The sequence below is a fragment of the Pleurodeles waltl genome, chromosome 7 (genome assembly GCF_031143425.1).
Source record: "Pleurodeles waltl isolate 20211129_DDA chromosome 7, aPleWal1.hap1.20221129, whole genome shotgun sequence".
Taxonomy (NCBI): Eukaryota; Metazoa; Chordata; class Amphibia; order Caudata; family Salamandridae; genus Pleurodeles; species Pleurodeles waltl.
The window spans coordinates 81,000,732-81,027,094 of NC_090446.1; the positions used below are offsets into that span (position 1 = coordinate 81,000,732).

The following is a 26,363-nucleotide window of genomic DNA, read 5'->3' on the forward strand; positions in this document are numbered from 1 at the left end:
GTAAAGCATAATTAAACCAAACATGGCTGCCCATTCAAGCAGTGCCTGCGTGAGATGTGCGCGTAAGAGAAGGCAACACCAGCCCAGGAGCTGTGCATGATTGGAACTTCTGGCTCTTCTGCATGAAAATTAAAATAATGTCAATGCAAAAAAAAGAATTGTCAAAACTAGAAAACCAACAAACATTGGCTCAAACGTCCCAACACTGAAGCGAACCACTGGTACATGTGCAATGGGAAGTTTTGTAACTCTCAGTGAGGCTTAGAGTGAATATCAATGACCTACCACTGTCGTAGGCTAATGAATCTAGTGGTGTGCCTTCCCCCCTCAGGTACCAATGTGGTCACAAGAAGTACATGTATGTAGATTAAAACTTAGTAAGCCTACTCTTACCTACACATACCTTCTTTGACAGATGCTTTCTACGTTCATATTTATTCATTCAAAGTATTGAAAAGCAATCGTCAGGTGTTAGCTTTTGCCTTCACATTCTGGTTTAGTATTTTTAGACTCAAGTAGCAGAATGATGGGCAAAAAAACAGGACTGCATTTTTGACAGAGGAATGTGTGAAAGATATTGTAACAATATTTACTTTGATATCATGGCAGCAGTCGCGGCTCGTGCTAATGAAAAGGGGCCAGGCAGTGGCGCATGGTGGGGGGAGTAATTAAATTAAAAACATTTTACAAAGTTTTAAAAAACCACTTACCTCTGCTCCCGCTCTGTGCTGCTCCTCTGCTCCTCCGTCTCGCTGGCGATGCGGGCACAGGATCCCAGCATCCCTCTACACCAATCCTGACGCTGCTTACAGCAGTGTTAGGATTGGCTGGGAGCGCTCTGGCTGGGCGCTCCCAGGCAGACTGGGAGCCTGTGCAGGCTCTCGTTGCTGGGCTGGAGAAAGCCCTTTGTGCATGTGTGTTTGGCAGGCCTGAGACGGCCGGCCATACACACATGTGCTCTGAGGGGGAGTACTGAGCACTCCCCTTCACATTTGTCACCCCCATGGCCCCGCCCCTTTCCCCCCCAAAACAATAATAAACATAGTTTCTCATAGTTTTTTGGGGAAAAAGGTTTGCAGCTGCCCCTCTGGTGGGGGAGAGGGGGGTGACGCTCCTCCGCCCCTATGGAGGAGCCGCCCCTGCATGGCAGTGAAAATAAATGTGACCTAGTAAAACATTATTTACAGCAACTGTACTATTAAATGCACATTCACACATTTAGTCCTCCAGTGCAAAGTTCAAATTTGAGTTTGTGACCAGAGTACAGCAAGACTGACATAAGAAAAACCTGTGTATAGCCTTTCATGTAATAATTACACGGGGAAACAACTCGCCTTAGAGTCAACATGGTACTACCATGTGATTTTACCTTACTGCACAAATTTAACGCCTTGCCTACATGTGTTGGTGACATACAATTTATTATAACAAAAAAATTGTCTGAAAGTCTGAAACTGACTGAGACTGAGGGAAAGAGAAAGGAAAAGAGTAAAATGAACTGTGTGTGAGAAGAAAAAGAGAAAGAGTGGAATTAGTGATAAGGGGAAAGTGTGAAAGAGAACGTTACATGGGAAAGAAGAGTGACAGGGAGAAGAGAGTAATGCATATGACAGGAAAAAAAGAATATGAAAGGAGAAAGGTACTTTGTAGTTGATAACAGCATCCCATAGACATCTCTTTATTCAAAAGGGAATGCTGTGCAATGCATCAATGCAATTTGGTTGAGCAATTTGCAAAGGGTTCCATCCTATCTTTATCTGGCCCTGCATAACACCACAGAAAGGCCTGCAGAGATGTGTTGGCCATGGGGTGCTCTGTTGGCAACCGTGCTCACTCACTCATCACCTCATCTATCCAGGCCATGTAGTTGTCCACCTTGGTAAAAAAGCTGTAGCCGCGGGCACAGCCGAAGCCCCAAGACACCAGTCCAGTGACGACCCAGCGGTCACGCTCCTCGTCATACTGGCCAAAGGCCCCTCCAGAGTCTCCTTGGCACGCGTCTTTCCTCTGCTTCAGCCGCCCGGGGAGGCCCGCACAGAACATGTTTTCAGAGAACACAGGGCGCCTGCCCCATATTTCCTTATCCCTAAGGTGGTCCCTACAGGTGTTCCTGCTTGCTATGGGTAGAGTGACATATCTAAGGTAGGCTGACAACCTGTTTTGCTCAGTGACTCCGAACCCGCTCACAAAGCCCATCCGGCCTTCTTCGTAAAAGTTCTCACTGTTTCTCCAAGGCAAGCAGATGGGCCTGATGTCGGCACTCTGGGTCACACTGTGCTTCAGCTTGATCAGGGCGATGTTATGATCGAAGTTGTGCCCTTCTGTGGAGTATTGGGGGTGGACAAAGACTCTCTCCACTGGGTGCTGGCCCAGCTGGAACTGCTTGTTCATATTAATGTCTCCCATGTAGACCTCCAAATCTACTGCAGTGACGTTTCCTTCCAGGTCCTCCTCTTCCCGCTTGAGGCGTATCAGGTGGGCGACGGTCAGAACCCAGCGGTCACTGATCAGGACACCACCTGCAGGTCCATGCGCGTTCAAATACACCTGCCACGGGAAATTCCCCGCCTGAGCTCTGTCCCCTCCAATGATTCTCCCAATCATGGCCACTGGTTGTTCTGGTTTCCCACAGTCTGTGGAACAAGCACAAAAATGTTACAGGTATCAAGTTTCAGATGCTTCCCACTTCCCTTCCACTTCCCAAGTTCCCATATGTCCCTTCTCTCCTGGTGAGTTCTTAACCCTTTCTTTCTTCGCTTTCTGGGGCATATTTACAAGCCCCTCGTGCCACCATGTGTCACATTAGTGTCATTTTTTGTGTTAATGTGGCGTTAGGTAGGCATTTCCAACATGCCATATTTACAAACAGGGGCAATGCAAGCACTGCTCCACTTTGTATCCCCTTGCACCACATTATGCCTGTGCCAGGCATAATGTATGCAAGGTGGGCGTTCCGGTACTGGGAGGCCTGAAAAAATGGTGCAGTGAAATGTACAACATTTCACTGTGTCACTTTTTGCATCATTTTTAACACCTGCTCAGAGTAGGCGTTAAAATGACGCACCCATTATGTTCAATGGGCTTCCCTGTGCTCTGCTGCACCAGCACCAACATTTTTAACACTAGTGTAGCAAAATGCCACAATAGCGTCAAATGATTTTACGCTATTGTGCTAACGACCACCATGGTGCGCCGATTGTAAGTACGGCGCAATCATGTTGTCATTTGGTGCCGGTAGGAGGGCATAAGAAAAGTGGCGCATCGGGACAGATGTGGCACTTTCTTTTAAATATGCCCCTCTGTTCTTTACGAACGTGTCGCCATCCTATTCGACTCACGCAAAGCCCATCACCCGGGCATGGACATGTTACTGTGATAAATGCAGTTTTGGAAGGCAATCCTCTACAAATCCCTTTTCCTGACAGTTCTCATTTCCCCTTTCCTGCTTTTACGCTCTTTTTTTCAACAACTTTACTTCTTTTCAGTCTTTCCTTCTATAACCTGTCCATCTCCCTTTTGTTTCCTTTTTTCTACATTTTCTCTATCCATATTTCTCCCTTCCTTCTCTTCCCCTCACATATATGCTTCTTCTTTTTTCTCCCTTTTTCTCCTTTTCAGCCATCACACTTCCTTTCTCTGTCTCCCTCTCTCACACTCTTCCTTTTTCACCTTTCTCCTACCCGTTCCTTTCTCTCTCTCTGATTCTATTGATATTACCCCTCTCTATGATATTCCTTGCTATTGCTCTCTCCGGTCTCTTTCCCTCTCTCCGTCTCTCCCACCCCTTCTCTGTTGTTCTCTTTCCTCTCCAAGTCTCTCTCTCTGCCACACTCTTTTTCTCCTTCTCTTTTCCAATTAATATTTTTCAAACTCTTTTCTCTTTTACTCTTTCTACTCTCTCCCACATCCCTCGTTGTCTACTTACACTCTATTCATTTATTTCTCACTCTGGTTTTCATATTTTATCTGTTCTACCTCTAGCTACATTCGTCTCTCCGCTCTACCTGTCTTTCAATCTATCTCTACTGTGACAATTTCTGTGGCTATTTCTCCTCTTTCCTTTCCTCTCTTTTCCTCCTCTCCTCATCTCAACTACCTCTTTCCTGATTCTCTCTCAGCCTCTAATTCACTCACTCCTTCTTTCACCCCCTATTATTCCCACATCGTTTTCTTGCCCCTCACTCTCTAATTCTTCGTTATTTCCCTTCCTCCAGTACCCACTTGTTCTGCCTCTCTCTTTCTCCTCTCCCTTACTTCCCATCGCATTCTCATACGATTTCTCTTATATCTCTCAATTTTGCTTTCTTTCTATCCTGTTGGACCTGGCTCTTTTTGCAGGGTCATCCCCAAACATTTGGCCTCCTTCCTCCTATTTGTTCTGACCTCTCGCTGTTCGCTCTAGGACTCTGAGCACTTTATTACTGCTGATCAGTGCTAAAGTGCAGGTGCTCTCCCTTCTAAAGTTGGTATGATTGGCTTATACCTAATTGGCATATTTAATTTATCTGTAAGTCCCTTGTACAGTGGTATCTCTACACACAGGGCCTGTAGATTAAATGCTACTAGTGGGCCTGGACCGCTGCTTGCGCCACCCACAGACGTGGCCTTTAAAACCTGTCTCAGGCCTGCTAGCGCAGGGCCTGTGTGCTCTGTTTACTGCCACAGGGACCTGGCATCTGAATTTACTTGCCAGGCCCATAACTCCCCTTTTCCTACATGTAAGTGACCCCCTAAGTGCTGCCTTGCTCATAGGATTGCATTGGAAATTCACTGCCTTATGTCTAGGGGGTATTTTCTGATCTATGGGGGTGGAGAGGGCATTTTTGGTATGATTGAAATGGTAATGAGAAATGCTGCTTACTGGGGTAGGTGGATTTTTTATTACCATTATAGAAATGCCACTCCTAGAAAGTGAGTATTTCTCTGTGCTTATGACTCTGGTGTTTTGCAGCTTGACTTCAAAATACGTCAGGGGCAGAGTGACAGTGGGGCTTTGAGCATACTTTTCGGAAAAGCCTGTACACAGGGAGGGTGGAGGTGTCACAAAGGTACATCTGCATACTGAATCGTCTTCTTGGGCAGAGAGAAGTGGAGGAAGGGCACACCTGCATTTGTAAAGGCTGTGCCCTGGCCTCACACAAAAGACTTGTTTACCCACAACTGATGTCTGCAGCCTGTTGTGGAGGAGAGAGGGGACACTCCTAGAACCAGTTGGAACTGGTTGGAACCTCTTCCCCTCCTCTTTGTAAGAGTTGTGCAAAACTGAGTATAGGTACAGGGGTTTTTCTCCTTGTTGGGGGGACGCTTTTGAACTAACTTGGACACAGAATGCTGCTGGAGGGACTCACCAGGAACCGCCTTGATCTGCTGCTGTTGTGCTGACCTGTGACCTCCTGGGTCACTAGGAGGAACTGCCACTGACTGCAACCCCTTGTGCTGGGCTGCTTGTTGGGCCCTCCCGCCCTGTGCTCCATTTTGCTGTCTCCAGGGGTTGGGTACTGAGGCCCCTGTCCCCTGCTTCTCAACGCTAGAAGAGCACTTCATTTTTGCTCCCCGGCATGAGGGAAGCATTGGGTTTAACTTTGTCCAACTTATCCAAAGTGCAGGAAGAGCGCGAGCTGGATTCCCACTGCGGGAAGAGAACCCTAGAGGTCTCCCCGTCTGGTACCAAGGTGTAGGCTTTTCTTTGTAGTTCTTCTTGGCTAGTGTTAGGCCCGGCACAGGAGACCCAGGGATGCCTCCTGGTGGGCTAGAGGGGATCCCTCAGTGTTTAGAGAGGCTCTGAGGCACTACCACCCTTGTGAAGGAAAGGGGAGGAAGAAGTCATGGCCCCTTTTGCCTGCAATACACATCCCTGGCAGGGTGGAGTAGCAATCTATGCATTAAGTTACTGTGCCTTACATATGTCCTTGGGGACTGAGTCTCATGCGGAGGTCATGGCCTCCATGTTTCCTACAAGGGGAATTCCTTGGTGTGAAGAACAAGCTCAAAGATGTTTTACAGTATGCTAATGTCATGAGCTTTTATACTGCAACACGTTATGCACATTCATGATAATGCTTTGGCAATGATGATCATATGTTTGGTATGACATGTGCATTCCTTTAGTAATGTTTACCTGACTACTGCTTATGTTGCAGGATAACCAGCAACCTATATGTTTTAAGTGACTACTGCTGGCTATTGCAGAGTAATAGTACCGCCTAATGTTCTGACAACTGCTTAGGTAGCAGGATATTACTGACATGTTGTGTTTGATCTAATGATGCTGTGTACAATAGAATTTATTTTTATATAACTTTCTGTTGTGTTTCCTTTGTGGTGGGGATGGTGAATCACGTGTTGTGTGTGTTGTGCAATCGCTTTACAAATTGCCTCTGTGATAGGCCTGACTGCTTGTGCCAAGCTACCAAAGGAGGTGAGCATGGGTTATTTTAGGTGTGTACCTTCCTCACCCTGACTAGAGTGGGTGGGTTCTGCCTGGCTTAGTGGATACCCTAGCCAACCAGAAACCCCATTTCTAACATATCCATATCTTCTAACTTCCCTGTCTTGTACTGATGTGTCCCGTCTCTCCCTCCCTCCATCTCTTTCTCTCTTTTTTTCTCTTTGCCTCTCCTCCCTCCATCTCCAACTTTCTCTCTTGCTTTGATTCTCTTTCCTTCTACTTAAAAGCTGATGAAAATAAGGGCCTGAATTCTGACCCAGACTGTTTAATGGACGTACCAAACCACCAGGTAACATTCTGTACCTGAGATGAGACTCACCTGTCACTCAAGCATTCCCAACCGATTTAGGACTGTTTGCGGTATTTCACTGGATAGTTAACGCGCAGGGGGTGCTGTACGCACAAATAAGGCTTTCCCAACGTGGAGATCTGCCATTCTAAGGTGAATTCAAGCAGGACTGTACACAATGCATTTGCTTACCTCAGGACAGTTTTTGTTCTCTGTGTCACTCCCTATTTTGGGTGTCTTGAGGTTTAGATGAGATTTTTCAGTAATTTGTGGCTGCACTGTCGACTCAAAGTAGAAGGAGGTGAGAGCACACTACCTCACATCCCAGCTCTCAATTTGGCCCAATGCATCATGGTAAATGCAGCACATGATAACACTTATTTCAGTAGTAGTCTTTAATTTTTCTCCCTTTGTTGGTGCACCCTGTGCCGTGTAACTCTAGACACATGTTTCTGCATTCATTCCTTCATCAGCAGATATCAACAAGTCCTAATTTTATTCACAGCCTCTTTGAGTTCTTTCTCAGTTCAATGACTCCTATTCTTCTTTACTCTTCACTCCTACTGTGGTACATCAAGCACGTCCATCACTGAGATAATATGACATCTATGTGTGTATGCACATTGCCTAGGCACAAGCCAACAGCTGACGCTCAGTGTGCAGCTGTGTTTAGTTAAAGGTTGAACTATATTTAATGCACACCTGTGTACAAGCTAATGCACTTGTTTGTAAGTGAGTGCACACTTGGTATCAGTCACCACTCAGCTCTTTGAATCAGTGAACAACTATAACTTTGAAAGATCTTACCTTAGGAGTGTCATGGGTGAGGAAAGCCTGTGTCTGCAGTGATCTTGTAATCTATTGTGGATGTGCCCTTGAAATTAACCCATACCTGCCACTGCCATTTTGCCAGCCTTGCCAGATTATAACCAGAACAGCATGGTAGCAGGAGACTCTATGTGTTTCAAGATGCTCTAGGAGGTGGCTCACCCTGATGTGAAGGCAGGATTCACCCTGGCAAAGAGAACATATGGATTGAATCTGCCCATTACCTTTGCTTTCAAATACGTCTAAGCTGGAAGTGCATTAATACCAACAAGAGAACAAGTTCTTGTAAAATAATCCAAAACGTGAGCCAGGTATTTCCATGAACCACAAAAAAGCAAAAACAACTTCAGGGATCTTAGCCTTATGAATAACTGATAGTGTCCATCCAAAGAAACCACATACATTCCTAAAAGTCCAGCACACCACTCGTTTAATCAGCAAACCAACAATGCAACTTTTAGATATCAGAATTTCAGACATTTTACCTCCTTCTGTGTGTGTTGGTTTGATTGCCAGACACACACACGGAGAGGGTGATGTAGAGCATCTTCTGTGCATATCAGTGGTCTTTTTGATCCAAGGGAGAGTTGCTGGCAATTGGGGATTGAACTCATTGGCAGATTGATTGTGGAACTTATAAGGTCAGCACCCTAGCCCTAGGCAATGTCAACAATCCACATCTCCTGTCTCTGGGCTGCAGTCCTCACATCCATTATCCTCTTCAGGACAGAGACTTCCAAAGTGTAACCCACAGACCTTCATGTTACGTACCATACACAGGTGCAAACATGCATCTCAGCACGCACACAAGTATCAGATGCTCTCCAGTGTTACAGACAATCCATGCATGTAAGAAAATGGGGTATTAGTTGGGTGGGGGGCTACCCACCTCAGATAATAACCTCAGTCCTCATCAGGGAGAACCTGTAAAGTCACTAAATGAACCTGCACTCACCCCCCTGGTAGCTATGGCACAGAGCACACAGACGGGCAATGTGTAAATTATTTATGTAGTACTCAAGTCAAAATACAATGCAAGAAAAATCCCATCCCAAACTAATTTAGAAAAATAGAGTAAATAGTAATAAATAAATGACACAAAAATGACAAAAAGCCAATAAAGGAAAGCAGAGTTATGATTTTTTTAAATTTGAGGTTCAAAATACATCAAAAAGCTTTCAACGAAAAACCACAGACATGTGGTTACGCTTGACCAGTACAAAGGCACAAGTTAAGACCAACTACAATGGAGCCATGGACAGATATTGAAACCAGGTTGAACCATGCAGACATTTTACCTTCTCTTAAAAGGAAGTCAAAATGTCTCACTGGAGCAAAGCAGGAGGCTATTGCCAAAGGGACTCCATGTTGGCAGATAATGCCCTGGGAGGTTTTGGTGAAGCCATTGACTTTTGGCAATAAAGGTCCCAGTGGGAGAAATTTTAATTTTGCACTAGCACGGGTCCCTCACTAGCTGGATACTTTTCACATTTGCCATATTAATATTTCTGCCTTCGGACTTAGTCACTTTTGTTGGAGCTCAGATTCTTACAGCAGGGCAAGGCTGCAGGCTGTTGCCAAAGAAGCCTTTTCAAGGCTGAATACCACCTCTGTGAGGTCTCACTGAATTAGTTTTGCTGCTGTGGAAGAGCTCTGAGTGGGATTAACCTGAATCTTTGTCGCAGCAGCAACGCACCTTCGTTGGATCGGCTTGGCAGGTTGGTCCTAATCCCACGGAACCCTTTGAAGCCAAAATGTTTCTAAGTCCCAGGTCTCAAGAAACTTTATGAGGAGTATACTTTGGCTCCAGAACCTTAGGGACAGCCTTGGTGTCAAAGATACACTCCAGAAGAAGGGACCAGGGCAGGAAGAGTTGTAACTGGTCACCCGGGAAGTTGCAGATAAGGGCTCTTGTAGCTTGTCGTGTCCCTGTGCTTGCGCAGGAGGTTGGCCTTAAGATCCATGGAGTTCACTTTTTTGTCATGGGTACAAGAAGGAGAGCAAGTATAGTCTTCAGAGCTCTTCTCATGCCACAGACATCAGGGCAAGCCCTCTTCTGATTTTTCACAGGTCCATGAAGTGTTCTGAGGAGAGTACTGTAGGTGTCACATTTAGGCTTGGAGCATGTCTGTGGGTGGGAAAACTGCTGGCCATTCCCAACCGAATGGGATAAAAGATCTCAGGGGTGACCATACCCACTTTTGGACCCTTTCCTGTGTGCCCTCTTCTTAAAACAATCCCACAGTGCCCCTCTCTACCTAAAATCACAATGGCAGGACAGTTCTTCTCCTGTCCAGAACTCCAGTGTCCACCATAGAGGTATAGACAGGTAAATGAGGAACCTCTCCTCCGTGGTCACTTGAAATCCGTTTGGAGATGCACCTCTCCCAGTGGGATTGGTGCTCGGCTGAATAGAGAGGCGAAGGAGGGGGCAGGCCCAGGGGTTAGCTACACATGCCTGTGTCAGGATAGGTCTCTTTGAAGTTAATTAAGTTCCTGGGTACAGCCCAACTGGTCCCCCTGCCAGAGGAACAGAACACCTCCCCACAGCCAAGGCCTTTTTCTCATTTCTGGGAGCAAGTTCACACCTCATCAAAGGGGCTAGTTAGCTTATGGGTTATAACTATAGATCATGCAAATGGGCCACAAGATACTTTGGGCAGGGGGAAGGGTGTGACTTTCTTAAAGTACATTTTCCAAAATGCTAACTAGAAACCCAACTTCACCAATAGATAGGACTTGTAATAAACATTTCAAAAAGTATAAAATTAACTTTGTAGCTATTTTCTAGGCAGAGATAACAATATTAAATTTAACCCTGCTACAGTGAAAATAGCCTTTAGGACGTTTTAATTGGAAGGAAGGGGCATTAGCACTCTTCGATCACAAGGGTAGAGTTTGGAGACCTCCTCTGGCCCAACCAGAAGCCCACTACCATGAAACAGGCCTAGGTCATGGCGCACACCCATAATCTGTGTAGGCTGATGACCAAAAACTATTACCAGGGGCCCACAGGGGCTTCAGATCAGGGAAGAGGTGGCACATGGAAGATTCCATATGTTTAAAGGCAGAGTCAGCAAATAACAACTTGCCTAGTAACGGATATGTGTTGTAAGGTTCCTGTTTGTTTTATGAGTTCACACACAGCTTTCTTTTCCCTATGTTTGTTTTGTCCTTCAGTTTCACGGTGTTAGGTTAGTGTGGCTACCTGTTCCTTGATTTTCCTTCTACCTCTGTACTGCAGAGTACCGTCCTACTCCTACCGTTCCTGTGTGTGAGGCATAGTTGCCACAGTTACAGTTTGAATGGTTAATTTCTGAATTGCTTATTAAAATGAACCTTTTGCAATTGAAACAATAATGCTGTGATGGGTAGAACTAAGGACATTATCAACAAAGAATTGGCATAAGGCGGTGATGCAAGTCATCATGCTGCACTGCCGTACGCCTATTGGAAAGGGCAGGAATGCACGTATCTACAAGATATGGTTCATTTATGTCCTTTCAGATAGTGCCGGTTCACAAATTGCAGCCAAGTGCCAACCTAGGCACCCTTACACCACAATGCGAGGGTGTCTGTGTTGTTGGCATGATTGTTTTTTGTGCAGAAAGAGGCACCTTCTTGCACAAAAACAATTAGGAGAGGCATTATACTCATTCTATGTGTGCTGCAGAATGCAGCACTCCCGAAAAGAAGACAAACAAGGAGAAATGTAAACATTTCCTCTGATACACCAGCTCTGGGGAGGTGTACGTTTTTGGCACTGCCCCAGATTGACGCTATGTTGTAAAACAGGGGCCGTGTCAAAAATCATGGGTGCTGAGTGGTAACACCCCCAACGCCCATGTCATGCCTCCCCAATGCTGCACTGCGTGGCCCTACACTATGTTTATAAGGCCAAGTAAAGCCACGGAGGGGGGCTTTGCGTGCCTTGTAGATATGGGGCTGCACTGTGCACCACAGAAGCATCTACAAAATGATACTCTGTGGGAACACAGAGGCTTGGAAATAAGCCCCTACGTTTTCCTAGCATGGGTCAAAGCAGGCCTCTATCAGGCATCATTTCTATTTTGTTTCTTGAAGCATCCATAATATTCATTGTGTGTTTATTTTTCTCATTGACAGTGCACACCGTAAAATGTGCACTGTTGCTTTGTGTTGACAGGCTGTTCTTCAAGGACTCAGTAGAAAGTCTTTTGTTACTTTTCATGGCCCTTCCTGCTCACTCAATATAAACTACTCATTTATGAGGATTTTCATTTTTTTATAACCAGATTTGTATTGGCACCTCAGATGACATTAGGTCAGAAGGGAACTTATTAATATTTACATAAGGGGATAGTGCAAGGATGGTGATATTATATGTTTTATAATTCTGTGTTAGGATTCAACAATGCATTCATACATTTGCTCAACCTTCACCGAATGGGCGATTTCCTCTGCTTCCATTGTAAAACTTATTATATAAACCCCTGAGTTTGGGGGTGAACCCGATTCTTTTGGGTCTCTACCAGGGATGATACCTTTTTCTCTTGATTTGCTGCACACCATGGACTTACTTGAGTTTTCAGACTTTGATCATTACTGCATCAATTAAAATACTACATTCCTTCATGGCAATTGATTTGTGAGCTTCATGACTAATTTATTGGCTAACTATATTTTTGACTTTTCTATTGCAAATTAATATTTTAATAAAACTTCATGGTTTTTCTATATTTCTAATCTTGAACACCTTAATTGAGTCAATTTCCTTTACTGACTTTCATTTACAAAGGCTGTTTTGAAGCTTATCTTTGGGACACGTTGCCTCATCTGTTCTTGAGGACTACATTGTCCCCAACCCCACATGGGTGCTTCATCTCAATGAAGCAGATTATCTGAGAGATAACACCATCACAGGTCACATATGAGTGACATACCCATTCGTGACGCATGCTAATAAGCTACATTTTAATCAATTACTTATGATACGTCCAGTGTTATGTTACTGTGGGAAGACTGTTATATCTGTGTAAAGAGGGGGGAAGCTGGTTGCTCCGCAACCCTGCTGACCAGTGTTGAAGAACCCATTCTTCCCGTTTCAACACGGTCAAATTGGAATATTCCTAATGGGTATCTGTAACTTACATATAAGTCCCTAGTATATGGTACAAGATGTAAAGAAAGCACATAAGTTAAATGACCCTAAAGCAGCTGCACCACCATGTGTGCAATCCACTACATTGACAGCGTAAAACATGGTTTGAGGCCTATCATCGCAAACTGACTGTGGCAGTTTAAAGACTGCAATTTGAACTGTCAAAATAAACCATTCTGACAGGTAAAAACTTCCCTTTTAAGTATTGTTCAGTCACCCCAATATATGCCTTGCAGCTCACAATGCAGAGTGCATGGTATTTAAACGCAGCCCGTTTAGAAATTAAATGTTAAGGTGCCCTTACAATGACTAGCATCCAAAAAGTTATTTTCACTGTGGCAGGCATAGTGTGCTACGTAGAAAACCAGAGTACAGATTAAAAGTCCTAATACTGTACCTCAGGAATTAACTAGCTTGAACAATAATTCAACAACTATTTTTTATAGTTATTAAAAATCCAATTAATTGGTGAAGTTGGATGTTTTAATCCATGGAGGCTGCATTTGCTCTCCCACTTCTGCCAACAGTAATTAGCATTTGAGTAGGTGAGAACAAGGTGCAAAGTGCTTCCCTGGAGCAAACAACAGGCAGAGATGTCTCCTCTGAACCTAACAGAATTTGCAGGGGGAGGCTGTGCATACCCTTTTTGATACTGCAGTTTCCAATCTTGTTTGAATATAAAATCCTGCTTAAAATGGTCTGTTGGGTTTTTACATATGATGCTGGAAGACAAAATGAAGGGAAATAGGATACCAAAACAAATCTTGTTTATCTGCTGTCTGGTAGCTACGAATCCTGCTTTTGTTCTACCAAACTTCTGTGTCTGGGTTTATTGTGGGTACAGTGAGTGCCCCAAACAGGGTTTAAGTGTTTGATGTGGGAGGGCTCTGGGATTACCCTAGTACACCCCTAGCCCTCAGAGCTCAGGTTTAGTGTGGCTAAAGACTAGCCATTTTGAAAATGCAGAAAGTGGGTCGGTTGGCCCTTGGAACTTTTACTCCATTGTTTATGGGTGTGTCAAGGAGTCATTCCCTCCCACTAGTTGGTGCCATGCATAAATGTCACACCACCAGGGATCCACTTCAGAACATTCCTGGGCCTGAGGACTAAACCTGCTGTCTGCAACTTGAGAAGAAAGGACTGGGCCTGCTTTCTTTTGTACCCATAGCCAAGAAGTGAACTCCAAGGGCCATATGTCTGTCCTCTTGTTAAAGCTACAAAGACCCAACAAGGTACAAGTTACCTTTTCCTGCAACTACCCAACCGATCAGTGAAAATTATAACTGGACTAGACCCTAGTGTTTAGCCTTTGCCTGACAACCTGTGACTCTCTCAGTGCATCCCCTGGGGTCTTGGTTAAAAGCTACTCCTCTGGTGGATTGGGACTTAAAGGACTAAAGTCAGAATTTGAAATCTTTGACAGGACAAAACTGGTTGGCGTATCAGACACTGCTCCTTTGAGATCATTGGCACTTTATGCTTCTTAGTGCTATCCCTAATTCATTTTTTTAAATTCATATCTCCAGTTTCCCTTTTTGGATTTTGTTAGTTTGTTGTCATCTTGTTTATTAAATGTTACCCTAGTTTATCTAATTTTATTTAGGATTTTTATTGTTTTGAATTTCAACTTTATTATTATTTTGGTGCGTCATAAACACTTAACACATTGCCCTGCGTTAAGTTAGTCTGCTCTGTGTCAGGAGGTTGAGTACAGGTTAATTTAGTGACCTTAAGGGTTCACCAGGACAAGGGTTGTGATTATTCCTTTATGTGGGTAGTCACCCCACATATGATAATCCAATTTCATAAAGTGGTATTTACGAATTAAATACACAAACTCTGCTTTTAGGATATGAGTCAATGTGAATAAAGCCCAGTATGTTACCTCCATAGAGACAATATGGAAGGACTGAATCGTGTAGTTTTGTACATGGACTGGTATGGTCATCCGTCTATAACGAAAGAAACAGTACCTAATTTGCAACCAGGGGAAAAATAAAGACAACTCCTAGCAAATATGACTATATAGTTTTGAGCAAAATCCACAACCCAAAGGAGAATCTGAATGTATTGGAAATGTGCAAGGTTTTGGATCAACTTTATGTAATCTCTTCAGAATAATTACAGTACTTTAACCCGCCACTCATCTAAAAGGAGGGAAATAAGTTTGCCAGTTTTAGACAATTAACCTTAAATGTTACATGTTTGCCGTCTCTCCAATGTTGCAACCGTGGAAATATTATTTGAACCAAGAGCACATGAAGGAAGGGTGGATGCCAGTGTTGCTTTCAGTCATTACACAAATAACATTGTCTCTTCATATTCCTGTGCTATTATAAGAGTTGTTGGCTAACCAAAGTTAAGGCAGGGACCAAACCCCCTTTATCACTTACTTCCATCCCATGCAATAGTTCCAGCGACAGCTCCTCCGCTATGTTTATTATTCTTTCATTGTTAAAGGGGCGGGACATTGGGGATGACGAGCACTGAGGGAAGTGCACTGTGCACTCCCCTCAGTGCGCATGTATATTTGGCCGGCCGTCTCGGGTCGGCCAAACACACAAGCTCACTGTGCTCTCTCCAGCCCGGCACTGTGTTGTCAGGCTGGAGAGAGCAGGCACAGGCTCCCAGTCTGGCTGGGAGCGCCCTGGCTGGGCACTCCCAGCCAATCCTAACGCTGCTGTGGGCACCGTCAGGATTGGCCGAAGGGCAGACTGGGAGCCTGTGCCTGCCTGCTGCTGAGGGGGCGTGGCTGTAAGTTTAAAAAATATATATATTTATTTTATTTTATTAATCTCCCCACCCCGCATGCTCCCCCACCCCCTGTAACCCCTGTGAGACACGACTGAATAGTTCCTGTCACATGCCTGTAGCTTTTTGTTTGACATGAGAGGTGCTCGAGGAAGGTGGCGAGGAAGGTGGCGAGGAAGATTTCGCCCTGTCACAAACTTATGTGTAATAAAGTGTTCTTCCTACTGAGTGCTTGAAGGTGATAGCATGAGTACTCCCTGAGAGAAAAATGTGTTTTCACTCAACCTATGGTGAGGGTGTGGGAGCTGTGGGGGAAAAATAGCAACAGACAAAAGTATGAGAAAAAGATTCATAAAGTAATGGAAAAGAGTGAGGAAAATAGGCTCAAAAAGTATGAGAAAAAGAGTGAGGAAAAGCTGCAAGAAGTGTGAGAAAGAAAAAGGCTTAGAAGTGTGAGAAAAGAGAGGCACAGAAGTGCAGGCGGATTCAAGAGTGAGGTACAGAGAGCAAGAGGCGGGGAGTGTGGAGAGAGGCGGGAGAAGGAAGAGTGAGGCGGGGCATGCGTTGCGCCACTTTGTAAATATGCTGCAGCATTTGCCCTTCCAACACCACAATAGCATAAAAAAAGGTTGCTAATGTGGCATTGGAATGGCTCTAGGCCACCATAATTCTGGGTGTTACTCTATAACTTACATGACAGCCTGGAAATGTCAGCCTTGAAATAAAACAACTTACAATTTTTGATATGATGCCCATTGAGTTTATATTACTCCGCTCATCTTTTGTTAGTTTATCTTCAAGCCACTGACTGTCATCTCTGTCACAGTGGGCTGGGTTTGCCTCAATATGAACACAACGATCCAGTGTGAGTGAAAAAATTCACTTCTCAACTCTAGAGATTGTTAAATGACAATTAAGATCCCTCTGGGCAGATATTAGGAAGTGGACAGCACATCTGGAAACCTATATATTAAAATATACCTTTTTCATCAGTCTAATCTAGAATGAGCCTTCAGTGTAGCCTGCAGAAGAAGGCAGGCTTCTTGTTTCCCCTGCTGAGGCTTTGTAAAATCTGTGTTAGAAAGATGAGATTATTTGGAGCACGTTGCATGCCACAAGCTGACGTTTCAATAGGAAGACGAGAAAGTTATTTCAAAATGGTCTATAAGTCTACAATGGGCTCTGGTAGCCCAGACAATATTGAGGACCTATTTAAGGACCTTAAAACCTGGCTCTTCAACTGAAGCTCAGAGGACAAATCCCCTTAGCGCCTTGATACTCTTACGGGTGAGTAGTTGTGCTTTATAAACCCTGATTTGATTTGAGGGTGGATTTTCCGAGGTAAATTCAGCAAAGTAAACTTTAAGAAACATTACATCTGTTTTTAAACAATTTAGTCATTCCTAGTACCCAAAAGGAGTAGAGAAGTACATACCTAGTTCATAACAGGTCCTGTTGTCTTCCTTCAGAAAATATCCAAGGTCGCAGGAACATGAGTAGCCTCCGGGGTAATTGTGGCAGAATCGACTGCACCGACCATTCCTCAATGCACATTCATCAATATCTGTAAGGGTGGAAGGTCCATATACCTCAAGTGTTAGGAGAGAGGCATCAGGGAATTAGAAGCTGGCAGGTTAGGCGTAGTATGATGTCATAGTGAAACCTCAAAGCACGTCATCATAGGTACTACTGTTGCATCATAGAGACAAGACTGTGACATCACAGAAAGAAGAATGTGACATCAGAAATCTGTCAAGTATGTCAGCCACAGAGCTCTAATAAATATCTAGAGTGCTAACCATTTGATGACACAGCAAGCATGATGTTCCAATGCCCGCCATGCGGCTGGGAAATGCCCTGCAACACTCACAGCGTTTACAATGGAGCAGGCTACACGGAATGAACAACGTGTGAGTTCAATATTCCTAGATTTGCACATACATATTAGAAACCTGCTGAAATGTGTTTCTTAGTCAGTTACAGCACCATATATTTTTAAATGGCTAATAAAATAATATTTAATGAGTGATTTCTCAACGTAAGTCAAACATCCCCTCTTCACGACACTATTCATACAGTCTATCGGTTCATACTTTATGTAATGTATATTTTAAAACGTAATGTATGGAACATTCAGCCCACAAAGAAATCTCTTTTTTGAACTCTTAATGCATAGAACAGGATTTGTTTCCAGAAATGCGGGGGGCTACTCATGGATACATATTAATGACAGTGTTTCAGTTTTAGGTCTGGCTACAGACAGCTTGGGGGATTTGCGAGAAATCATGCATTAACACAACATTAAAATATAGACCAGATAACGAAGGGCCTTTCATGTTAATGTGAATAATTGTACAGTTTGCGTTTTATTTTTGCATTGGTTAAAAAGTACTCCCACTCTGCCAGCACAGTCCAAATTCTCCTCCTGACTCTTCGTGTGTTGTTAGGGAACATCCACAACAGAAACTGCAGCAACGATCGCATCTACCACGATAGCCAGGTTCACAGCAGTGACCACAACAGCCACCATGGCAGGAACAACAACAACAGCAGCTGCCAGCACTGCAGGGACAACAGCAGCAACCACAGCTGCAACATGGCAGGACAACAGCAGAAAGAAGGGTAGGGAGCAATATAAGGATGCTGGAGGTGACCACAGCACTGACCACAGAAGGCACAACAGCAGCAGCCACAGATAACACCAGCAGAAACAACAGCAGCAATGGCTGCCACCCAAGCAGCCACAACATCTGCCACAACAGCCATCTCCGCAGGAGCTGCCACAGAAGCAACACCTGTAAGTACAGCAGGGACCACAGCAATGAGACCAATGCTACCATTGTGGCAGAAACCCAAGCAGTGATCACAGCAAGGACCCTAGGTGCCACAACAGCAGAAACAACAGCAGCAGGCATAGATGTGACCAGAATAAAGACCACAGCAGTAACAAGAGGAGCCACAACAGTACAATACCCACAGCAGTTACAAACACCTCTGTTACCACATTTACTGCAAAAGGTGCAACAATAGTTGCAAGCACAGCTGTAACCACAGCAAACACAACAGCAGCAGCAGCCACGGCTACCCCCACAACTGAGACAACAGCAGCAGCACCACCAGCTGTAACCACAGCAGAGACAGCATTAGCCCCTGCTACCACCACAACTGAGGCAACAGCAACAACAGCTGTAACCACAGCAGAGACAGCATAGTAGCCACTGTTACCACCATAACTGAGACAACAGCAGCAACAACAGCTGTAACCACAGCATAAACTACAGCTGCCACTACAGTAAAGCTGAGAGCTGTTACATCAGGGACCACAACAGCAACCACAGCTATGACCCCAGTGGAGTCTATAGCAACAACTATAGATGCTACAACAGCAGCGACTACATTGTAATGAAAGAAGCTGACAGAGATGCTGAAACAGCTAGAACCACAGTCGTGACCACAGCTACCTTCATCTGAGGGAACACTATTCCAAAAAACAGCTGACAGTAAGACAGGGAAATCGCAGTAGCCACAGTTGTAGCCACAACAGGGTCAAAAGCAAAAACAACTATCGACACAACTGCAGGAACCTCAAGATTAACAACACCTGCCACCACAACAAGATCCACAACAGCCACAGCAGTGCCACAGGAGCCACCCACACAGCAGCAGCAACAACAGTTGCAAGCACAGAAGTCATCAGTGACCACTACTGTGGTGAAAGCTGGGAGCACATCAGAGGCCACAGATGCCACCAGGACAGGAATTGAAGCTGTGACCACAGAAGGGACCGCGGCATCAACCAAAGTTGCCACCACATCAACAACTGCTGCACTCAGTGCTTCTACCACTGCAGATACCACCAACGATAGCTTTGACCAAAGCAACATCCACAGAAGCAGCCACTGAAGCAACAATAGTCTTAAGCACAATATGTACAGAAGCAGTGACAACATCTTGCACCACAACTCTAAAAGATGGAGAACAAAGTAGAGACAACCATAGCAACTACAGTTTTCAACATGGCAAATACCACAGCAGAACTTCCCCCTACCATAACAGCGTGGATCACATAAATAACACATCAACTACCACAGCATGGAAAGCAGCAACAACAACTGTCATGACAGCAGTGACCGCCGCAAGTGTTCATTGTTATCCAGCTCAATGGTACCTCTTATGTTGACCTCAGAAGCATGAAAGGCTGAGACCACACTCTCAAAGTCAAACCAGTGGCCTCCAGGTTAGAAAATCTCTAATAGCAGATGCACTAATTCACTGAGCTATCTGTCTGGCCTCACAGAGTAACCTGCCAGAAGAGTTAGGAGGTGAATTTTTGAAGTTAAAGTCTAATAACAAGAAAGAAAAATTTAATGTAAATATTGATGAAGAAAATGAAGATTAACACGGGGGTCAGAAAGCAGCACAGCTGATTTTGCAGTGGGATATTGTCTCAGCATGCCACATCATAAAAGCTCTACTCAATGCTTGTCCAGCAAACTCAAAGTAGAAGTTTTACCGACTGCTGTGTAGTGAGCAGAGAAACCTCCCAGGTGCTCCCTCTGTTTTCTGCTTGAATGGAAAGCCACTGTCATAGTATTGGAAGAAGAGAAAAAGACCATAGGAGCCTGGCTGCCCTGCCCAGAGGACACATTTTGCTTGCCGCAGATGATGATAGACGGGTTCAATCCATCCATCACCTGTTGGGAGAGAGAACAATGTGTTATCTCTGCTATAAAAACATCTATCTCATGCAGACATTGATCCACACCTCTTTTATGTCTCTCCTTGTGATGTGATTACTGCTGTGGAAATATTTTCTGACAAAAAGATCTCCCCTCAATTATATTCTGTTTGTCCCTGTAAAAGTGATACCTATTTTAACATCACTGGCCTGATAAAAACATCTCTCCACCTCACAAATACAGGGTTGAATGAGGAGATGGTTCTTGATTAAAATCTTTATGGAAGCAACTGGAGGAAGTTCTATATGAGGTGTTAAATGACAAATATGATTGGTTCATCAGAGGGGATAATTTTGAGGAAAGGCATCGGGAGGAGGATATGGGCAAACAATGTCAGTTGTGACTAGATGGGCACAGCAGGAGGTACCCCATTGATGGGTCTTTACTACACACTGCAGTGTCCTTGCTGCGTCAGATCTTAGGACTTCTGAAGGCAAGAGAAAAATGCTGGAAACATAAGTAAAGCTAGATAGGATGTGGACAGTATTTAAAAATCAAGTCAACTTAACACTGGAAATGGGGCAACTGTTCTGGAAATGAGAAAGACAAAGAGAAAGTACTGGAAAGAGACCACCTTGATGGCAGTAAGAAGCAGAATCTTTCCGGACAGGAGGACTTTAATACTGGGGATGAACTTGATTCACTAGTTGAAGGTGGGGAGAAGGTCTCGATGAACTCACCTTTACAAAGTTGTGGCAGGTGTCTTCATGTCTACTGATGTGAAAGTGGGTGAAGTGGAGCTTGATCCGGTAGCCGTGTGCCACATTCAGATACCACGTCTGGTTGCAGGATGGGCTCTCGAGGCACATTCTGTTGACTGCACATGAGATGTTGCCAATATTAGCCTGTGGCAGTATGATCATTGCCTCGCTGGGCCACTGCAGCAGGCAGAGTACAGTCCTGAAACAGAAACATTATAAGTAGTTTGAAAGGGAATTTTGAGGACTCTTAACATAGAATCATATCAATTTGGCTATTTACTTCATCAGCATTTCACTCACCTAACTGTCCATCCATACATCCATCTTTAATGCATGTGCTATTTACTGTATGTGATATTTACCACACACAAAAAATTCTGCATGTGGTAAATAATGTCCAATTGCAAGTACGAGAGATCATTGAAAACCAGTGGGAAATACCTACAGTCAAAAGCAGTAGGTACAATTCCTGAAAGTGTTAAATTATGAAAGAAAAGCTGTAAAACAATACAAACAATGCATACGCTGTATGGCCTGAAAAAATAAAGTCACACACACCCCCCTGCACAAAGGGCCAGACCTAGATATTTAGCCCTGGACAGGTGAAGTCCACACAGGTTGATTGCTGCACTTCACACCTGCATTCCCCAGTACACCACCTGCATGCAGCACCACTGGACCGCTGAAGCATGTTACGCCAGACTCATGTTCTACTACAATAAACCTTGCAGCATGATGGGACAACCAGGCCGTGACACAATGACCTTTAGTAGCACAGCCAGGATTGATAGTGTAAGGGGTAGGAACACATAAATATGAGTCAGCTTGAGATCCAGAGGATATAGTGGCTCAATATGGGCACCATGCAAAATACATTTCATCATTATGGATACCCTTGAGCCCAACATAAGAATCTTCTCCATCCTCCTTTCCTGTAAATACTAGAAGCACTAAAATTCTTTGCATCAGGCACCGAACAATAGGCAATAGGATTGGTGTGTGACATTTCTCAGTCAACCTTTACCAAAATACCCCGCTGAGTGATCGATTCTCAGCAGAGGGAGCAACAAATATGGCTCAATATGGACATGTACACAGACAATGCTAACAAAGCCAAAATCAGTCTTTCCTGACATCCAAGGGTTCATTGACTGCACTCCTACTCATCCAGTGGCCTCATGCAGACAGGGACCAGTGTATTGAAATGTAAAATAAAGCACACTATTTAGGTGCACAGGCTGTGTGATGTGGATCTGTGTATACTGATCTGTTGTGTGAGGTGCTCTAGATCAAATCACAAGGCCATGATCCCGTGGAGAAGCAACATTAGCCTTACTGTGGAAAGACATCACCCTCAAGGTGCCAGGCAGACACATCAACCCTCCACCATCAAGATTACAATGCATTGTACTTGTTGAAGCCCAATTTCAATACGTCTGCAGTAAGCCTGGGAGAAATTCCAGTTATTCCGGAGTAATTGGAGTAATTTCAGGGATTACGCATTACTCTAGTGATGTGAAATTACTGAAATCACTCCAGCTTCTGTAATTAAGAGTAATTTGGGGCAAAAATCCTAACAGTAGGAAAAACGAACAAAGAGAGCGAGTGGTTGCTCGGTACTGCTATTCATGTCCTGTAGCATTTAGTTCTATTTTCTTAGTACAAAATGCATACTCTGGTCCACTTTGAACACGAGGGTGCATTTTGCATCAAGAAAATAGAACTAAATTCAGGATTATGCTTCTCACACAATTACACATAATTCGGAGTAATTTTGTGGGAATTAGGAATAATTACGCGAGTGAATTACCATTAGAGAGTTGTTAGCCCCTGTGGCTGCACATTTATGAATCAATGTGAAAATGTCTAACAAATTACACAGGTAACTCTTTACAATGATGATGATTCTCAGCCAAGTCAACTTTTTAACAACCCTTACTTCCAGGTTGTGCATCTCTTTACCTTTGATTTCTCTGACCTCAATACTTTCCTTCATGTGTTTCACCAGAAGCCATGCTTTAATGCTTCTTCTTGGCAACCCGCTTAAGTACTTAGCATACAAAGATTTGGAACCTGTTTTAAATGTTCTCAACTTCACGTGGATATCTAGATACAGTTTTGATTTTGCCAAATAAATCCTCCCACAGGTATGTTCTTGTTTGTTTTTTGTGACAACTTCAGCAGGAGATGATCCATTAGGTGGTCAGGGTGTATTGCCAAATCCTTCCTCAGGACCTCCAGCTCAGGAACCACAAACTTGTATTTCCTTTCCCTGCCTAACACTATAGTGGTCCATGATGGATGAGTTTTACAGGTTTCTGCTTGAGATAGCTGAGTGATACCAGAAGTCACTGGATTCTGTTTGTTTTGTTTCAAGGTGTTTTGTCCACATGGAATTGATGCTTGCACGCTCCCACACAGGAAGGAGTTGTTGGTGTACTATGGGGTGTCCTGAGTTCCTTCTGTGTGTTGCACTGACTGTTTCTGTTCTCTAGAGATTAATTTCCTCACTCCAGGAACTTTCGGTGCATGGAATGGGCACTTCATGGTATCTTGGGTGTGTGCCATCTATTGGATTTGGTACATAGCACATGCAGTAAATAACACAAATTTGGAATTTAACATATACAGTAAGTACCAATTTCGCAATATACTGTAAAAAATAATAATTAGTGTTATTTAACTCATATTATTTATTATTTACTGAACCCTGTGGCATTGGTATTTGCCCTGTGTTTAACTTTGGTGGTTTACCACCAAACTAGTAGTCAAGGCCTAGGTGTGGCCTAGTGTGAAAGGAATTCTCTATTTTTACTACTCTGGTGGGTTGTACTCAAATTAAATGTTTCTTTAATAGGATGAAAGCACTCACCCACCAAGAAAGTTGCATGTATAGGGATATCACTCCTCTTCACATTGGTCTAGGTGTGTTAGTATCCCACATTGCTACACACCTTGACTAATGTGAGGAGGAGCCCTGTGATGAAGCGTGCCACTTTCTTGGTGGGTGGGGGCTTTTGTCTGATTGAGGGATTTTTTCCTTTAGGTACAATCAGAAGTGGAATAGAGAGGGATTTTCCTCCTGTCTACTTTTTGGAGTATAAAGCTGATTTTGCCACACATGTTCTTAGTTCTGTAAATTCTCCCACTTTTGACAAGTTATACATGGAGTAGCTACTCACTCGATCATTCTGAAAGTTTTGTTGTCATTGTAAGTGGCAGGAAGGCACAGTACAAGTGCCCATGAAATACAGTATTACACTCGCTCTTGCATTCCTACATGGCCTGATCGCACTTTGAGAACAATGCACAAAGTGAGGATGCAAGCATGCACTTTTTCCTCAGGAAAACAGGCACTTTTCTAATGAAATACCAGAAACATGTCAACCAAAACAGACACCTCTCGATAATGCAAACTATGGCATGCACACTATACTTTGTTTTTAGGTTTTCTGGAAGGGTGGCATTGGTATTTTGTAAAGAGGGCACAAAGAGTTGCTGAATGGCTAGTACAAATAATTTATGGCATTTAGGGCCTCATTACAACTTTGGAGGTCCGAGAAATGCCAAACTTGCGGAGGAAGTCAGACTGCCACAATCCTGGCAGTCCTACCCCCTCATTCTGACCCTGGTGGTCAAACCTCCAGTGGGCTAATGCCACTACTGGGGTGCCGCATCCCAATGGGTAGGTGGTGGGGGGAGTCGTGGTCAGCCACAGCGATGCTTAAAGCAGCATTGCCGAGCTGATCACAAGTCCAGTTTCCAACTGTCTTCCCATGGGGGGGGGGTCGCGCCATAGAAAGGCTGGTGGGAACGCTGTACTGGGGGCCACTGGGGGACCATGCATTGACAACAACCATGCCGTGGGCAGTGCAGGGGCCCCCTGCCAGGCACCCTCGGAAGGTGCACTGCCTGCTATGACAGACAGTGCGCATACCGAGTGTGCTGTTTGCAACTTAGGTAGCTGAGGCCTCCGAATATGAAGGTTTCCGCCTGTCAGCCCAATGGAAACATCGTAATTGGTTGGGGGGAGGCCGTCGGCTTGACAGCAGACTCCTCCCCACGGCTTCAGTGGTCAGCTTGTCGGACCACCAAAGTCGTAGTGAGGCCCATAGTCAACACAAACAGGACAACACTTTTAATTTAATGTATGTAGACAATATGCATTGCCCATAAAATGCTTACCCCTGAACCACAATGAATGTTAAAGCATCAGACACACGTAGTGTGATTTAACCTGCCTACTTCCAATCCAACCGTGGCCCAATTCGCAAAGTACAGTATTAACAAGCATTTACAATGCAACGGGTCTCGTGTTTGCTCATGTTAGAGCTGATCGCGTTGTAAACTCCTAACCCAACTTTTCATCTATCGGACAAATGTGCATTTATGTACATAACCCGAAAATGTGAAATTAACTATGTAAAGCGCTCGACTTCTGCCAAGCGAGATCGCGCTCATAAATTAGAGAAAAAGAAGTCCACGAGACCGATGGAAAACAGCGAGCCTCGCATGTTTTCTGTACTTGGTCGCTGCGCTCGAGGAGGGCTAGCTACCGGAAAAGGCATGACGTATGCGTGCCTTCGACTAATGAAAGCAAGCAGATTTTGTTAGGCAAGCCCACGAACAAATAAAAAACACTGACGTGAAGTTGACAGGGCTCCGAGCCCTTTTCTAAATACTAAAGCGTCTTGCTGCGATACGCATGCGCGAGCGCATGCAACGCAGGCTCGACCCTAAAAAGACAGATATTTACTCCTGTAGGTCTCCTCCAACGTTTGGAGTACATTTTTAAAGTTGTGGGATTCACAAAGAACTCCAGATCCACTCCTGCAAATCTTCAACAGCCATGACTTCTATTTCTACTCCGAATGGGCAAAGTGCACTAGTGGGGATTTCCAACTAGGTGGAAAATCCGCATAAGTAAATTATGTGGAAATGTACCAATGCCGTAAGCGCAAATTATAATAATAACATTTCACAATGGAGCTTACTGGTGCAAACTGTATTTTTTCTACACATAATTTACACATGAATCTGCAGAAGGTTTGCGCCGCCTGCGCTGGGGTTGCCTCACTCACCACACGAAGGACATGTTGTGCATCAGGAGCGGATGGCGACGCATGGCTGCGGTGGGCGCAGGCGGAGACTGGCCGGCCTGTGAGGGGGTGGTCACTGAGCCGCACTGAAATGACCACAGAAAGGATGAACCCGTGGCTAGGAAGGGAGGTCGGTAATGTTTAACCTGGGGGAGGGCAGGGGTCCAAATAAAGTGAAAGAGACTTGTGTATTTGTCCATTTCCAAACATGCAGGTCCAGGACGTCGGCAGTTTTGCACCTTTGGACAGAAAAGTGCAAATTCCTTTTGCACCTTTTTTGCTGCTTGAACAACGTGGAATGGGGCAAACATATTTTTTTCCCAAGTATAATTTTGCACCATAGAATAAATGATCTTCCTCATTTCACA

At 44.3% G+C, this 26,363-nt stretch overlaps 1 protein-coding gene across 1 annotated transcript; it reads right to left on the reverse strand.

Moving 5' to 3' along the window:
• Positions 1-1,382: 1,382 nt before the first annotated feature.
• On the reverse strand, positions 1,383-26,070 carry LOC138247199 (complement C1r subcomponent-like). The gene is made up of 5 exons (XM_069201942.1): positions 25,978-26,070; positions 20,876-21,095; positions 19,970-20,150; positions 16,892-17,020; positions 1,383-2,633 (listed from the first exon to the last, which is right to left on the reverse strand). The coding sequence occupies exons 1-5, from the start codon at positions 26,019-26,021 to the stop codon at positions 1,831-1,833; spliced, it is 1,377 nt and encodes a 458-aa protein (XP_069058043.1). The 5' UTR covers positions 26,022-26,070; the 3' UTR covers positions 1,383-1,830.
• Positions 26,071-26,363: the final 293 nt, after the last annotated feature.